The sequence below is a fragment of the Eptatretus burgeri genome, chromosome 7 (genome assembly GCF_056783735.1).
Source record: "Eptatretus burgeri isolate ZD-2024b chromosome 7, Ebu_testis_v1, whole genome shotgun sequence".
NCBI classification, from domain to species: Eukaryota; Metazoa; Chordata; class Myxini; order Myxiniformes; family Myxinidae; genus Eptatretus; species Eptatretus burgeri.
Window position 1 is genome coordinate 37,871,255 of NC_140967.1, and position 17,325 is coordinate 37,888,579.

Consider the following 17,325-nt stretch of genomic DNA (forward strand, 5'->3'; position numbering starts at 1 on the left):
CAGGAAACTGGCAGAGTTTCCTAAGTGTCGACGCAAACAAGGTGGAGCTCTTCACCTTCCTGTCCGATGTGCTGGTGCAGTCCTTCCATGATGAGGAAAAGGAGCTGGTAGTCACTGATGGTGAAGCAGTCATCTGCCTTCCAAGGCAAGAAGATGAAAGCTCTCTGGCTCCATGCGGTCAAGAAGAGGCGGACACTTGCATCATGCTACAGGGTGGCCCATCCTGCAGAACATGACCACCGTCGGATTCAAGTTCGAACTGTAGACACCGACGTCGTCGTCTTTGTGGTGATGGTAGCCCAGGCACTACCATGCGTGGATTAACTCTGGATTGCCTTTGGGACGGGCAAGAACTACCGCTACATCCCTGCAAATGAAATAACTGCCTGCGCCAGTCCACAGAAGGCACGTGCCCTCCCTGTCTTCCACGCCATGACCGGATGTGACATGGTATCAGCATTCGTGGGGCATGGGAAGAAATCTGCCTGGGCCACATGGAACTCGTTTCCAGAACTGACAGATTTTCTTGTGACCCTGACGACCACGCCAGTTAACATCCAGGATGACACAATGCACTGCATTGAAAGGTTTGTGGTGCTCCTGTATGACCGCACCAGTCTATAGACGGACGTCAACGAGGCCAGAAAGAAACTCTTCGCCAAGAGGAACTCCGTCCAGCGCATCCCACCTACCTACGATGCTTTGGAACAGCATGTGAAGAGATCAGTCTTCCAGGGTGGCTATGTCTGGGGGCAGGTCTTGGTCCCTCAACCCGTGCTTCCATCACCAACAAGCTGGGGCTGGCGGCAAACAGAGGATGGGTCCTACGAACCGCTCTGGACCACACTCCCTGAGGCTTCAAAAAGCTGCTTCGAGCTGGTGTCGTGCGGCTGCAAAAAAGGCTGTAGAAACCGCTGCAAATGCAAGAAGGCTAATCTGCAATGCACTGGACTGTGTGCTTGTGAAGGAGAATGCCAGTAGACAGACGCAGTAGACACAGACTGAGATATCGGCCTCGCTTTGAATGTGCAAATGTAAAGTCGCATTGCTTGTAAAAGTGTTGACTTCTTGATCCAGAGCCTGTACACTTGAGGTCAGAAACTCATATTGTACGAGACTGATGTATGTGTGTACCATGTGTCCTGGTAGAATGGTAGTAGACAGTAAACCGTAGCCGCTTCAAAGTGAAGTGTGCAATAATTTGACTACATTTTCTGAGTTTGTCATTATCACGATCATCAGTTCCCTTTTCAAAATAGAGTAAAGTATGTAATCTATAATGCGATTTTTGTTGATTCCAAACCCATTGAATGTGATGAATATCATTTGACTCTTGTTCTCCAGGCAATAATGGGTACTTTTCATCAACGTTTCAGGAGAGCAGCAATTTACAAATCAAATAATGCCTTTTTACCGAAAATACTGGCTCATAATATTTGAATACGCCTTTTCATGGTCAATTTACTAAATTTTACACTTTCCTTATATCTACCACCAATACAATAAGAAAATAAAAGCATATAGCCAATTTCGCTAAAGTAGAATGGCGGCCATTTTGGAAAATGGTCGCCGAAGCTGACCAAGGCACAATCTCGGGTGGCTCCATATCTAGATTTGCTCAGAATACATTATTCTACATGTGTACCAATTTTGGTGCTTTTATGCAAATTTGAACAATTGATCTGAAATATCAGACCACGCTGCAGGACTAATGGAAGTCGAGTAATGCAATAAATAAATAAATAAATAACTAAAACAAAACATGTAAATATATTTTAAAACCTCCAAAGAATCCTGTTCAAAAGTTCAGAGAGCCTGTTGGGATGACAGTTTCAGACTTATTGCAACTCAATGTGACCCCATGACTGCCGCCGTGTTGCTCTTCAGCTACGCACTACTGAAGGAATCCATCACATGCATTCGGCCGATATGCAAGAAGACTGCCTGGGAGGCCGACCGCTTACGCCACAAGTAATCCATCATGTTGTAGTCCTTGAGTGAAGCCTGAATTTAGAGAATACAACTTAGCAGGAATATGCTCCATGCTAACCTCCATTGGTGCCCAAATTAAGTGGAAGGTGACGAGGGCAAGAGCTTTATGGGATTTTTTTGTATAAGCAGAAAGCATGCAAATCCCCTTGGAGACGAAGTGGATTTTCAGTTGGCTGGGGTCGTCTCCACTGATGTGTTATAGTCCACATCTGAAAATTAACAAACTATAAATGCAAGATGGAGCATTTTTTTGGCATAACAAAGCGAAGTCCAAGCCAATAAGTCCAAGAAAACAGGTTGGATTGACCAGGAAGTTCTGTGCCCATGGCGGACTAAGCTTCAGGTCCTATCCGAGGTCGTGATGGAAGGTCAAAGATCCTTTATTCACGGCCTCAGATCACCTGCGGACATTACCGCAGTTGCGTGTTCCCTCAAAAGTAAAACAAGGCAATTGCGATTCTACATAGTCTATTTACAAACACAAGTTCATGCAAGATAACTATAACAGAGATCTACAGTACATGCAAAGATTGCGAGAATAAGGGAAAGGAGAAAAAATAAAATCGAGTGAAGAAGGAGCCATCATACATGGTTTGAATGTGACACAATCGAAAATAAGTCTCCAAACCACAAAGAAATTTGGTGATTCGGTGAAAACCGGATGAATAAGCGTTGTAGGAATTATCGTGAATATCACCGATTAAGATAGAGAGAAAAAAAAAGGTAAGAATAGAGCACGCACATACGGCCAAGATATACACAAATGGAGTATAAAACGAAGAATGTGTTTTCAGTTTCTGTTCATATCTGTACACAACACTACGGAGACGGAACGACAATGTGGACAGACGAGGAAGTGTCAGGCGGTGTGCGTTGTATAAAATGGCATTAACTCAAGTGCCTCGTGGATTACTGATTGGATAGGGGGCAACAAAGAAGGCTTCTTTCGGTCATGGCCTTGCTCGCCGCCAACAGCGCCAACAAAACAACGACCCGTGTGACCGAGCTGAAACTGTAAAATGAATCGAAGGACACCTTGGAATATTTCTTCATGACAACAATGAGATCACCACGAAGAGAAAAAAAACAAAACAACCCTTCAAACTATTATCATTTCATGAAAAACACAAGAAGCCAGTTCCAGAACCGTAAGAATAAGTAAACGGTATGAAACTTTCTTGTCTTGTTTTCTGCGGTTTGATTTATTTAGTTTTGGTCATTTTAGTCCAACTGCAACTAATTTGTTGAAAAATGGAAAAGCCCAAATCTGCAAATTCTCAAAAAGCAGGCAGATCTGGCTCGTGCCGTAATCTCGATGATGCCGAGAGATCTGATTTCCAGAGCAAGCAGAGTATGTTGGCAAGCGAGAAGCCAAACATTAAATATTTTACATCAAAACAATGGATGACATCATCAGGACGTTCAATGAGTTATGATAACTGCTGTGGGAAGCAACCGGAGAAGCTGATGTTTCTGGCGTCAACCTTTTGTTGGCGCAAAAGAGGGACACCAGCTTATCCTCGTTTCACACGGCGGATAGTGTACCCTCAATCAATATCCTGTTGATTTAATTCACCGTTCTACCTGCCTGCCGAGGCAGATAGACACCAGCCTTCACCAGCAAGACTCGTTCTTCATTCAACATTAAATATTATACATGAGTTTCGTTTGAAAGAGCAAAGCAGCACATTTCACACTGAAGGTGCATCACAAAATATCAACACAGTTCAGTCATGCAACAAAACAAAATGAACAGCAAATGTCCAAATTATTCACACAATTGGTAAAGCAATGAAAGAAGGAAAATAAATAAATTGTCTGTGAAAGACCATAATGCTATCAACTCATTATGTCCCCTTCAAATATATAATCCATCGATAGTCCCCCATAACCATAAAGCAATAGGGTCCACTAATGAAATTCAATGCTAAATGAGGCCAAGTATGAAGACCCGGTCGTCACGGTGCTCGTCTTTGGGACTGGGGTAGGAATATGGAACTTTGCAAGGGTGCTGGCGATAACTCGCCTACTCTTTGTGAAGGACACTGTGGGATGCATAATGTCCACCAATAAGTGATGACAGATGGGCCCACCAGCGCAAGGTCCTTCCAACGGATGGTGCATGCATCAATGCCTCGCCTTACCTGTGACTGTGAAACACTAGGGTGACAGTTATAGCTCAGTGGAGATTGAAACTCAGGCTAGACAGCTCAAAGGCGAGTATTCATACCTCGAGGCTATCCCGCCGGTCCAAGTTTATGCTGATATAAAATAAATAAATAAATAAATAAATAAACTGAACAGAACCGCATGTCACATCCAATGTCTGTCTATTCACTGATCTAATCTTCAATTTCTTACATTCGCCGATCCCCTGACACACTGGTGAAAACAAAAATAAATTTTCCTATAATCGAGCTATGAGGATACACAACTACTATTATGATATTATAGTAATGGCCCATGTACAGAAGAAAGTTCCTTGTGGCAAAAATTTATGATAGATTGGGAAAGCAATTCCAAGACAAGCTGCTTCTCCAGCAAGCCATGGAAACAATGGCCTCAATCTGCCAGTAGACAAAAAAGGAATTGAATTTACGGGACTGGGGATAGCAGTTTATCCCCTTTTGTGTGCAAGATCTTCAATACCAGTCCACGCTCTTTCATTGTTCCTGCTTGAAGGCAAGATATAACACACGTCTTGGCACTACCCTTCATACATGCTACACAGAAAGTCATTTATCAAAGCCAAGTGCAGAAAGGAATGTGTTACATCTTAAAAGCAGCCTTTTGGCCAAAGCAGCTGGACAAAAGGAATGCCGAGGTGCTTGTGGAACAAAAGAAAATAGGGAGCTTGTTAATGGGCTCCAATTGGCAGGGCAGGCCTGCTCTTGTTCGTCATAAGTAACCTGTCAGAGTTCCAGTCAAACCAGAGTTCTCAATTTCACAACATGCAGAGCACTAGGCCATTGCATCATTCCCAGCATCTGAGATTTCATTCAAATGCAACATCTCATGAACATTCAATAACTAATGCACGCACGCACATACCTTATCAGACTGGCCGATGCTGGCATAGCAGACGATGACATCTTCCCACATTTCCAAGCTCTGAAATAACTGCAAAGCCGAAGCAGAGCAGCCAAGTTCGAAGAACAGCCGAGCTAACTCTTTCTGCAAGCACAGAGCAATCCAGGTTTACTACGTCATACCTTTCACAGAGCAAAACGTAGAAACCCTTACGACTGCAAAAGACTCGATTCATTGAATGTTCATGAGCAAACAAAGTTGTCCTTCAAGTTAATGGCACAAACATACCTTCATTCTCCACTTCGGGGGTACCTTTGAACAGTAGAACACTTTCATTTTCTCCACAAGTGGAGTCCTTTGATCTTCAAAGTCATTTACCAGAGTCTGCATTGGGAAACAAGGATGAAAAAGTGACAAAGGTCAAATGGGGTAAACCAAGTCAAGTCAACAGATGACGCCGGAATAAAGATCCGAACAAATGGTGAATACGTCGTTTTGTTTTTCCCTTTTCTTGCCACAAACAACTTCTGGTCACGTTGATGAAATTTATAGGGCGAATTTATTTTGAAACTCGCTGTGAAAGTAAAACTTTCAAGGAAAACAAATGTTTTTGTTTAGATGTAATTACTTTGTTCAATTATGAAATCCAGCTCAGCACCAACCCCTCTGCCTTGACCCCCCTTTACCTCCCCCCCCCCATCCCAAATCCACGACACTAAGACCAATTGCATGGAATCGGTTTGGACAAAAGCAATTCAGAAGGTCCGCTGCAAGTATTCGGATACACCCTGGCTTTTCTGATGGTTCTTTGACAGTGGGGAGACAAAACCTGGATATAAGTACACCCCATCGTGCAAAATACAAAATACTGACTAATGGTGTGCTTAAATTAGAGTCGTGCTAAAATAAAGGTGCAGTGAATTTTGCATTGTCGCTATAATAAGAAGAAATCTACACCTTCAAACCTGATAATTCACCGACAGGGTGACCATTTGAAATCCCCACTGTGAAGGATACTCAGAGTAGAGGAGGGTGGGATGGGAGGGGGGGGCTGTATGTTATAATGACTGCTAACATTTCCGAGTGGCCAAAGACCTTACACCCCTTTATTTAGAGAAAAGGTAGAATCAATCATTCCTGCCTTTGTCACCGAAAAGCAATTTCTTCAGTTTTTCACATCAATGGTCACAACCGGATGGGTTCGAGTCGAGTGGCAGGCGAGCTACAATGGTTGCCAGGATGGCACATGATGAAACCATTTATTGTCTGACAATGTCCTCTAGAAAAAAAAAAAGAAAAAAAAAAAGAGAAAGTGCAAGATTTTGGTCGCAAGACAAGGTCCGCCTTGTGCAAGGCTTTGCCCACAATGGATGCATCGATGGTCGTAGAAACCGAACAAAGAAAAGTCTTGTTCAAATGGCGGGAAATTTCCAAAAAGTGCGCGCGTACACATACACACACACACACACACACACACACACACACACACACACACACACACACACACACACCCCCACACACGCACGCACCCACACGCGCGCCCACACACACACACACACACATTGTTCCTCGCAGAACTGAATTTGTCCTCACAAATCATCAATTATATTACAAAAACCTAAAACTTTTCACAAGCACAACGTTTTCTTTAATCCCGAGGGGAGTCAAGAACTTGCTTCTCGTCGCAATTACCTGCCTTGCTTCAGGTGCTTTTGTGCAAAGCGCATTTATTTAAGAAGTTACATTTCCCTCGTAGTATAAATCTGACATAATTCCACAGCACGACTAACTGGAAGTGCAATGGTATTTTTACAGTGATCGCAGAGCAATCAATTTATTCCTGCACAAAGGTCAGTAATTACCCAAGGCAGATGGAGAATAAACAAGGCTTCAACGGTGGCGTAGCAGAGTGTGACAAAAATAAAAATTGAGCCTATCCTCAACCACTGAGGAAACTACAAGCAAAGCAACAAGGGAATTCCAATTTCCTGAACTTGTTGAAAGAGTGGGTGACAAAACATCAGCGCCATGTCAGAAACATTCCACAAGGAGCAGCCTGACGGCGGTCTGCTGTGAAGCTCCACTGCAAACCACAGATATCGTCAAACCCCGTCTTGATCTCCGTCATTCAATCAATGCAGACCGACTGATCCCTTTCCAACAGACAGCAGTCAATCAAACTCGCAAGACCCCGCAAAACGTGGCTCGTCTGTCCCACCTCGACCCCATGATTTCTCCATTCTCAGTTGTCCTGAACAAATTCTCCTCCATCCGAAAAATTCTTGAAAGTGTACGAGTCGAATGAAAAATTCTCCTCCATCCTGAACAAACTTTGGTACATCACCGGTGATGAAGGTTGTGGTCAAGTTTCATTGTAATTGCATGTATAGTTTCTGAGAATCAAGCAAATACCTATTTTTTGTGGGGGGGGAGGGGGCAACACCCACGGACCCCCTTAGGGCCGAATTTTTTTAATGCCATAAACAAAATTTGGCACATACACAGTGATGAACGTTGTGGTAAAATTTCTTTGAAATCCAATGTGTAGTTTCAGAGAAGAAGTTGCAAGTATTTGTGGACGGACAGACGGACTGATGTACGGACGACGCGCCATCCCATAAGCTCCCCGGAAGTACATTCCAGGTGAGCGAGTAATACCTAAGAATCGTTTTCACAGTGTATGGAAGAAACTCACAATGGCCAAAAGCAGCTACAATATCTCACAATGTACATGGAGTGATTGGGCAAGGCATCATTTTCAATTTGAGATCGCTCGATGACAATAGACATCATGGACATCATTGAAACTCAAGTAAAGATGTGTGGCCTCAAGATAAGTGATAAAACTGATCAGGTGTTCATCTGAACAACTCAAGACTACTAAGCAAGGAAGGGGGAGAAGGGGCGAGAGTGAAGGAGTTGGTTGATGGTGAGGAGATGAGTTGACCTGGAAAAAGTCAACCATCAACTTCAATGAGATCGGGAAGAGATATGTATTTAGTTTGTATCAGAAGCCATTTGTAAGTGCGATATTTCTTCGATGTGATATCAGGACTGACAGTCAAGGTGTCAATCACAAATTAATAGTGCATTCCAGACCCTTGTCCTCAACCTCACCACCATTTCCATTCATCATTTATATTAAAAAGCTGTAAAAAAGTTTAAGCAAAAAAAGACAATAATCAAAGCACAACTCATACACTTGTGATTATCTATTGTATGAAACCTGGAATTTTTTCTCTGAGTGATAGTGTATTTTAGCGATAATCGATTCGGATTTTCCCCACGGGTTGCATAATCATCACCTTTGCACACAATGGGAGGAATTTGTAATTTGACTTGGGCAAAAGCACACAACAGACTACTGTATTTCAAAGGCCGAGGTATCTTTAACCAGCAAATGCTAGTAGAATGGACAGCTGGCTTAAAAATCCCATCTGAAGGAAGGTACACTTGTTGATGCAGCACCCTATCGACGAAACACCTCCAGGATGACAGCTTCCAGTTAAAGTCAGTAATGGAAACGAGACTAGACAAATATTAGGCGACTATGCTACTACTGCGTCATCCAGTCAATCAGAACTGTGTGTGCATATTAAAAGCATTGCAGCGTATACAACAAGCAGACAAACTTTCAACTGTTTGAAGATAACACATTTGGAAAAAGACAATGGAAGACTGTTCCCAGATAGCTGAGTCTCTCGGCCTGTTACTCTCAATGTCCGAATTACCTTGCTCTAACCCCCCACCTCCCCCACCCCCCCCCCCGAGGTTTCCGCAGGGTGTGTGAAGTCTGCTCGTAACACCTTCATGGAGAAACTCCCCAAATCCAAACTCACTGCTCACCTTCACTCATTTGTTCCTCGTTTCTCTCACCTGTAGAACCTATTCCCTCAGTCTGTTCAATATAATCCTTCCTTCCAGAGCTTTAAGACAGGTATTCACCACCATATCAGGTCATTAATTTTTTTTATTTTATTTTTAAGACCATATATAAACTGTAATACGTGCATGTTTGATGTTTATTCCGATTCTGACGTACCATACTCTGTTACAGAGCGTCGGTGCTGCCCACGCAGTTTCTCGACAAGGGTTATACTGGGTGGTTTGCCATTATCTTCCCAGCAGTGATTGGGGCAGGAATTTGGAAGTTGTTAATGGTGCCTGCGATAGCTTGCCCACCTTTCGCGAAGGACACCGTAGTACATCCAACGTGCACCACATACTGCCGGCAGACGACACACCCAGTTTAACGTCAATCCGAGGGATGGCACACACATTGATGAATCACCCTGCCTGTGAAACACCGGGATGACAGTTTATAGCCGAGTCGAAATTTGAAACTAGTCTAGACAGCTTCGAGTCGAGTGTGCAGACCTCTCAGCCATCCTGCCAGCCATTAATGTTTATAGCACAGCGTAAATAACGCATTCCATGATCGGCAAAGATTAAAGTAGATTCAGCAGGATATCAAACATCAAGCCGTTCACAACGTTTAGAGTAAGGACCGTGAAAGTGAGAAATATGTAAACAAAGCAAGTTAGTGAAATTGGTGGGGTTAGGGTTGGAGGGAGTCAATTTGTGCTCATTTTTAATTGTAGCATTTGTGGAGCATTGTTTTCCAAGCTGTTTTGATCGGCCAGTGTCATGTTTCTCACAGCTGCAATAAGCATAAAATATTTGTGCGGAAGGAATATATGGAAAGCGGGAAAGGGCATTTTAACTCAAACTCAAGACAAGGCAGGAAGTAGGTAACTTTCTCCAAATATGTCCCAGGCAAATGCAGAAAACACACACTTCCAGATGCCTACGAGTAAAACATGTCTGTGAACCGGATACATTGTGTAACCACAACAAGGTTCAGATGTTAAAGGTCTGAGTTTATTCATCAGAAGAAATTAAGAATGCACTTGTTTGGCGAATGAAATAAAAATGAAAGGATATCTAATTACACGCTTCTCCCCACCCACCAAAAAATATTTAAAATCTTTCATTGATCAAAATAATGTGTGTGTGTCTGTGTGTCTGTGTGTCTGTGTGTCTGTGTGTCTGTGTGTCTGTGTGTCTGTGTGTCTGTGTGTCTGTGTGTGTGTCTGTGTGTGTGTCTGTGTGTGTGTCTGTGTGTGTGTCTGTGTGTGTGTCTGTGTGTCTGTGTGTCTGTGTGTCTGTGTGTCTGTGTGTCTGTGTGTCTGTGTGTCTGTGTGTCTGTGTGTCTGTGTGTCTGTGTGTCTGTGTGTCTGTGTGTCTGTGTGTCTGTGTGTCTGTGTGTCTGTGTGTCTGTGTGTCTGTGTGTCTGTGTGTCTGTGTGTCTGTGTGTCTGTGTGTCTGTGTGTCTGTGTGTCTGTGTGTCTGTGTGTCTGTGTGTCTGTGTGTCTGTGTGTCTGTGTGTCTGTGTGTCTGTGTGTCTGTGTGTCTGAGTGACTGTGTGTCTGTGTGTCTGTCTGTGTGTGTGTGTGTGTCTGTCTGTGTGTGTGTGTGTCTGTCTGTGTGTCTGTCTGTGTGTCTGTGTGTCTGTGTCTGTGTGTCTGTGTCTGTGTGTCTGTGTCTGTGTGTCTGTGTCTGTGTGTCTGTGTCTGTGTCTGTGTGTCTGTGTCTGTGTGTCTGTGTGTGTGTGTCTGTGTCTGTGTGTCTGTGTCTGTGTGTCTGTGTCTGTGTGTCTGTGTCTGTGTGTCTGTGTCTGTTTGTCTGTTTCTGTGTGTGTGTGTCTGTCTGTGTGTCTGTCTGTGTGTCTCTGTGTCTGTGTCTGTGTGTCTGTGTCTGTGTGTCTGTGTCTGTGTGTCTGTGTCTGTGTGTCTGTGTCTGTGTGTCTGTGTCTGTGTCTGTGTGTCTGTGTGTCTGTGTGTCTGTGTGTGTGTGTCTGTGTCTGTGTGTCTGTGTCTGTGTGTCTGTGTCTGTGTGTCTGTGTCTGTGTGTCTGTGTGTCTGTGTGTCTGTGTGTCTGTGTGTCTGTGTGTCTGTGTGTCTGTGTGTCTGTGTGTCTGTGTCTGTGTGTCTGTGTGTCTGTGTCTGTGTGTCTGTGTCTGTGTGTCTGTGTCTGTGTGTCTGTGTCTGTGTGTCTGTGTCTGTGTGTCTGTGTCTGTGTCTGTGTCTGTGTCTGTGTCTGTCTGTGTCTGTCTGTGTCTGTCTCTATTCCCCCTCTTCCCACTCCCTCCCACAGTGCACAGCGACATTTGCTGAGGCACCACTCTCCCCACCTTTCTTCCTCACTCTCCCCTCTCCCCCCTCCCCTTCCTAGCTCCCCACTTGGCGAATCATCAGTGATCACGCAGACAGCAATGCATACCAATGAGGCTCCCAAGCACATACCACGTGCAAACGTCAAAAGGAGTCAATATATAAATAAAGAAAGACCCACCCACATCTCTCACCTGAAAATGGAGGGATATATATATATATATATATATATGTATATGTATGTATATATATATATATATATATATATATATATATATATATATACATACATATATATATATACATACATATATATATATATATATATATATACATACATATACATATATATATATACATACATATATATATATATATATATATATACATACATATACATACATACATACATATACATACATACTCACAAGGGGAAACATTTAAGCTTTGTAAAGCAAATCCGATAACCAAATGCTTTAGAAACAGGTGCGAGGACAAAGGCAAACCTGAAAGAACCTCCATAAGATACGGGATGAAACTTTGCCACCACGGCACCTGTAACAGGCAAAGCATGTCCACACACCTGAGGAGAGCCCATGTAGATCTCAACCTACCGATATGTACCACGTCCATGTGTGCTTTAAACGTACCTCTACCTTGTAGTAACTGTCAACTGTACATCCCGATCAGGATACGAACCGTACTGGACAGCTCGGTAAGTGGCTTATGCACTCAAGCACACCTACAGAACACCTGGCTTGGAAAGCGATTTCCAATTGCCCTCAATACAACGATGCACCCGATGCAATGTCCGAATTGGACAAATCAACACTTTTTGGGGTAGTCAGAACTTCTGACACTTTCAAATCTGGAGCTACGTCCAAGCCAATAAACATGACGGCTTCAGACCCCACCGAGGTTACCCAGGGAATGCCTTAAGATCTCAGACAGCGAGGTGGCCGAGGATTGCCGGATGAAGGACGTAATTAAATAAGGCAGGTAATTATCTTCAAAAGGGGTGTTTTAATTAACCCAAACACCCAATTTTCACTCTTACACTTGCTTGGAGTTTTGTTCGGATGCATGCAAAGTTGCAGGCTGAAAGGTTTTATGGTTTTGGAGTATTGGAGGAGACACAGGCACACGCACGTGTGTGCACGCAGGCACGCACACACCCTATTATTCGTATGGATTTGTATTAATATTTTGTAATGTTCACAAATCGCCTAAAACAGAAACAGCAAACTGCGAATGTAACTGCCGAAAAACAGGACCCCTGTGGACTGTGCCATAATGGATTGCAAAAGCAGGTTATGAAGCACGGCGTTTCTCTCAATGAAGTTACACTTTCTGCACATTCCAAAAAAAATTGTTCACTCAATATAATCGTCCGAACAGTAGAAAAAGTTAAGGTTAATGCTTTGCTTAAATAAATACACAAAGTTATAAAAATCGCGAATTTGTTGTTTTTGGATTTTACTCCAGATTTCCACAATTATTTTGTTCACCAGAACCGATTCTCAAATCCGACATAATATTTTGATGATATACCTAAATTAGTCCGTGAGAGTAGATCGTGTTTCCAAATTGAGGCATAATTGAATCGGCCGAACAAAATGGCAGCTGAAGACTCCAGCAACCACAGAGGGCTGAACAAGATGGCGTGCCACCATCTTGGAAAGACTTGCTTTGGTTTTTTTGTGATGAGCACCCCCTAAATTATCTTCAAAAGGTGTGTTTTAATTTACCCAAATGCCTAATTTTCACTGTTGCACTTCTGTGGGGATTTCTTATTAGGCATGCAAAGTTTTATAGTTTTGGAGTTATGGAGGACACACACACACACACCCTTTTATTAGTATATGTATATATATATAAAAATAAATATAAATAAATAAATATATATATATATATATATATATATATATATTTGCGGGCCGGGGGTCGGTGGCGAGAACCACCACTCAGTGGGGAAAGCTTGCGTCGTCTCCCACCAAACTCCCCGGAATTGTAGGCTGTCGCTCGGATAACCCCGCGAGCCAGCGGGTCGTTTAACCGACCATGGATCACTAATATCTCAACCGCGTGGCGTAGGGTTATTTTATCGAGATCCAATGTACCCAAGTAACAACGCGGTCTCGGCTACCGGGGATCCACGCCCTCGGAACGCCTGGCTGAACCGGATTCACTCTACCGGCAGCGGTAAAATTACACCTACCGACTACCACTCTGCCACCCACCTTTCCGGCTCGGATGCAGTCGAGCGGGCCTGCCCAGGACATCCTGGCTACAATTGTCCGATTAACGGGGATAAAACCCCACCTAAACTCAGATCCAAACTATGCTGAACCAATGCAACAAGGGATGGAAACGGACTGGGAACATTTCTGTGATGATTTATTAACAGTAAATGAAGACACAAAGCAAGACTTAACGCGAATATGCAAGAAATATTTACAATGATCCAATAACACTTATTCAGTTCTACTTAAAGACGGGCCCACACACAGACACACACACAAATGAAAATAAACCCAGAGTTCTTTATTGGACCCTTGCAGCCGAGGAGAGAGACGAGCTGGGGGTCAGAGTCCAGCTGGCTACCTGACCGTCGGAGGAAGGGGGTGCTCCGTGATGCGGCACCCGACAAAGTTCGTTGGTTTGGTCCCCAGTCGCAAGTGTGGGACTCGTGGTTCGTGGCGGAGCTTGGGTGGTGAATAGTGGGGTCCACGGAAGGGGGTCAGTAGCTCTTTCCTTTCCTTGTAGAGGGCCAGCAGGGACACGCTCGCCACCTGCACAACATTCTGCTCAACCCTCCGCTTCAAAAGAACTGCCACTCAACAACAACCCCGTCGAAAACCTCCGAACAACCTTCGTAACATCCACTTCGTAGAAAACCCAAAAAACCACCGCCTCAGAGTGTGTTCTGGAATTTATGAACCTCCCTCAACGGGGTGGGGCTCGCTCGAGCAGACCTCACTCCTCACCCTGATTGGGCAGGCTGCCATGGACTCGCCCTTCCTGGGTGGGGTTTCAGCCCCTGCCAGGAAACCCCACCCACTCTTCCACGCGGGTTCATACTTGTAGAGCAACAGTCTCAATGTTGCAAAGGTCGTCGTGAAAGAGTTACAACGTTTGTGGGAGCCGAGAAACCGGAACCGCGAGATCTTGCCTTGGCACGTCAGGGTGCGAGAAAGCAGCTGGTTGGTGGTGGATCGTGATGGGCCGAGGGGTCATGCAGATGGGATGGTTGTTAGATGGCTTGCTCGATGTAACAACCTAACTCAAAGAAATCGCAACGACAGCCTTGGAATCTCCCACTAGACAAAAGGAAGGGGATCTGACTACACACATACTTAACGACATAACTGACTTTTGGGACATCTGTATGTGGAATGCAAATGGTTTCCAGATCTGGAACTATATATATATATATATATATATATATATATATATATATATATATATATATATATATATATATATATATATATATATATATATATATACATATATACACATATACACACACATGTATATATATATATATATATATATATATATATATATATATATATATATATATATATATATATATATATATATATATATGAAGTGAGGAGGTGGAAATAAGGTAAAGTTGATTCGTGTGAAAGAGAACACCCAAGATAAAGAAAGCAGAACAAAGCACACACCGTCAGAGGAAAGACAGATTTGGCATGCTCATTATCTGAAGCTTTGGCATGCAAGTCAAGCACTCACAGGGACACAAGATTGAGAGCACACACCACAAAAAAGGTCTGATTAAATATGGGAAATGGGATGAAAACACAACCAACACAGGAAAATACTATGGATATGGTCTGGAAAACTAAGCTTTGATGATGAACTGGAAGGAAGCACTGCAGTAGCCAAACTCAAATGCGCTCAGACCTGGAACCGGAAAGAATAATAATAATTTAAAGAGATCAAAAACACAGTGAAACTTAGATTTGAGCAAATAAAATAAAACTGATTAAAATAAACCAAAGTAGTAATAATTACAAGTAATAATAATAATCAGGAAAAGGGGGGTTGGGTGGTGTGGGGTTATTGGGGGGGGGGTGGTGATGGGGAAAAGGACAAATAAAGCAGAAAAAGAACAGAAGAAACAAAATAAAAACAACAAAGACGAATGATGACAATAAGGGTAATAAAAAGAAAAGAAATAAAGAATCTGCTATGGTTTGGGTGGGAGGGAAGGTGCGAGGTTGGAGTAGAAAGTTGAGGAGGGTGGCCTTTCCAGAGGATTTTAGTGTCAGGGAGACCGTGCTGTCATGCTCCAACTGACTTCCTGCATCATATCTTGCCAGGTTGATTGCAATATCTTGTGTTGTAGCCATCTGGAATTGCACTTTCTTCAAATGAATTACGAGTATTCTGTCATGTTTGGCTTACCATTAAGCCTGTCATCCTGACAATACAGAGAGGTTCAGAAGAAGCCAAACTCCATGTCTGCCTCACCAGCTGTAATGTTTGTGAACCAGAGATATGACATTGAGGAGGGAGGGGGTAGGTGGCTGGGGTACCACCTGGCAGCCATGCTTGGATGTACCCAAGTCCATTTCCCCCTTACCTATCTTAGCAAGTGCATCCAGGGTAGGAGGCAGGTCTCGTGAGGACATTTTCATTATGGAGTGTGTTGGGAGGGCAAGGACATGTCATCTATGGCTCCAGGGATGAGTGAAACATCACCGTAGATGTTTGGCCGGTTTTGTTACATACAAATAGCAAGGCTCTCTGTGACACCTGAGTTGTAGTGCTTGTAAGCATTCGCACCAAACTGTTATGACATGCTTGTGAAAACTTTTAGGCCCATTTTGCATGTGAGAAGATGGTGTCCAATTTACATCTCTTCTAATGGTATTGCCATCCTGGATGTATGAATACATTGGAGATGGTTATGCAGGAAGTGATAGGCATGTCCAAATGTAGATGCCAGATGGTATGCAATGGATTGGAGTACAAACTGTTCTGGGATACGTATAGCCACGAGCAAAACGAATGAACTTGTGAATTAATGAGAGAATGATTGAGATAAAGAATGGTAGAATGAATAGGGATGCTAAGAGACTCACCTGGATTTGACCAAGAGCCCTCTCTACTTTGCGGCCGCTTCCTTTTTCGAGCCGACTTCTTTGCAGCAAGGCAGATACTTGGATGGACCAAAACTTTGGCTGGGACAGCAAGAACTTGTGTGGACAATAGAAAGGAACAAAAACAATGCATGTCAACAACAGGTGACCAATAATCCTTCAACGACTTGGCAGGTTTGTGTGTTAACTACAAGCAGCACATTAATGTTCATGTAAGAACTGCATATTCCAGAAATCTCAGCCACTTTGCAAAAAGCATTTTTCCAATTATGCAAGCGAGCCTAATGAGAACAAACGGAGTCGTCATGCAGTTGGTGAAATTAAAACTCTTACAAACTTCATGGTTTGCAAAAAAAAAAAAATAATAAAACTTTACAATAAAATTCCAAATGGGGAATTGTGAAAAATCAGACACCCGGAACTAAAATGGCTTGATCCACTTATACAATGTCCTTCCCAAGGGTAGCACAAAATTACTAATTATGACCTTTTTGACATAGAAATGCAACAATTTCCTTGCTAATTTTCCCTTTGTTAAAACTCGAATTGACATCCACACCCAAAACAAAATCACTCTCATTATCATGACTCCCGTTCACAGTCGGCATTCTGGTAATTTCCCCATACATCCCATTGTCAAACCATGGTCGACCCATTTATGCTCCGAAGGGTGTGGGAAGGGTGTAGTCTGGGTCAGTTTGAAACCTTATCTTCAAACTGATAGTTTATGGAATTTTATCAACAGCTTTGGTCAAAATATCAAGAAAGGGTGCTCTTTGCAAGAGGAGTTGTTGGGGGGATGGGAAGGGAGAATTATTTTCCAGGTCAGAAAATCTGAGTGCTTCTGTTGAGTGATCAGAAGAAACAAAACAAAGACTCAGCAATGATAACGTATTTCCAATTTTAAATGTATACATGTGGAAAAGGCACTCCAACATTTGAGCGGAAAACATGGCACAAATTATTTGGAGATGGATTGCAGAGCATCAATACAA

At 43.1% G+C, this 17,325-nt stretch overlaps 1 protein-coding gene across 2 annotated transcripts in view; it reads right to left on the minus strand.

The window, feature by feature from the left end:
* TTC27 (tetratricopeptide repeat domain 27) overlaps window positions 1-17,325 on the minus strand; it is a 134,244-nt gene that overhangs the window by 46,016 nt on the left and 70,903 nt on the right. For both annotated transcript variants that reach the window (XM_085888074.1, XM_085888073.1), the window contains 3 exons: window positions 16,313-16,426; window positions 5,311-5,406; window positions 5,044-5,166 (listed from right to left, as the gene is read on the minus strand). In XM_085888074.1, coding sequence (XP_085744200.1) covers window positions 5,044-5,166; window positions 5,311-5,406; window positions 16,313-16,426 — 333 coding nt within the window. The remainder of the gene's footprint in view (window positions 1-5,043; window positions 5,167-5,310; window positions 5,407-16,312; window positions 16,427-17,325) is intronic.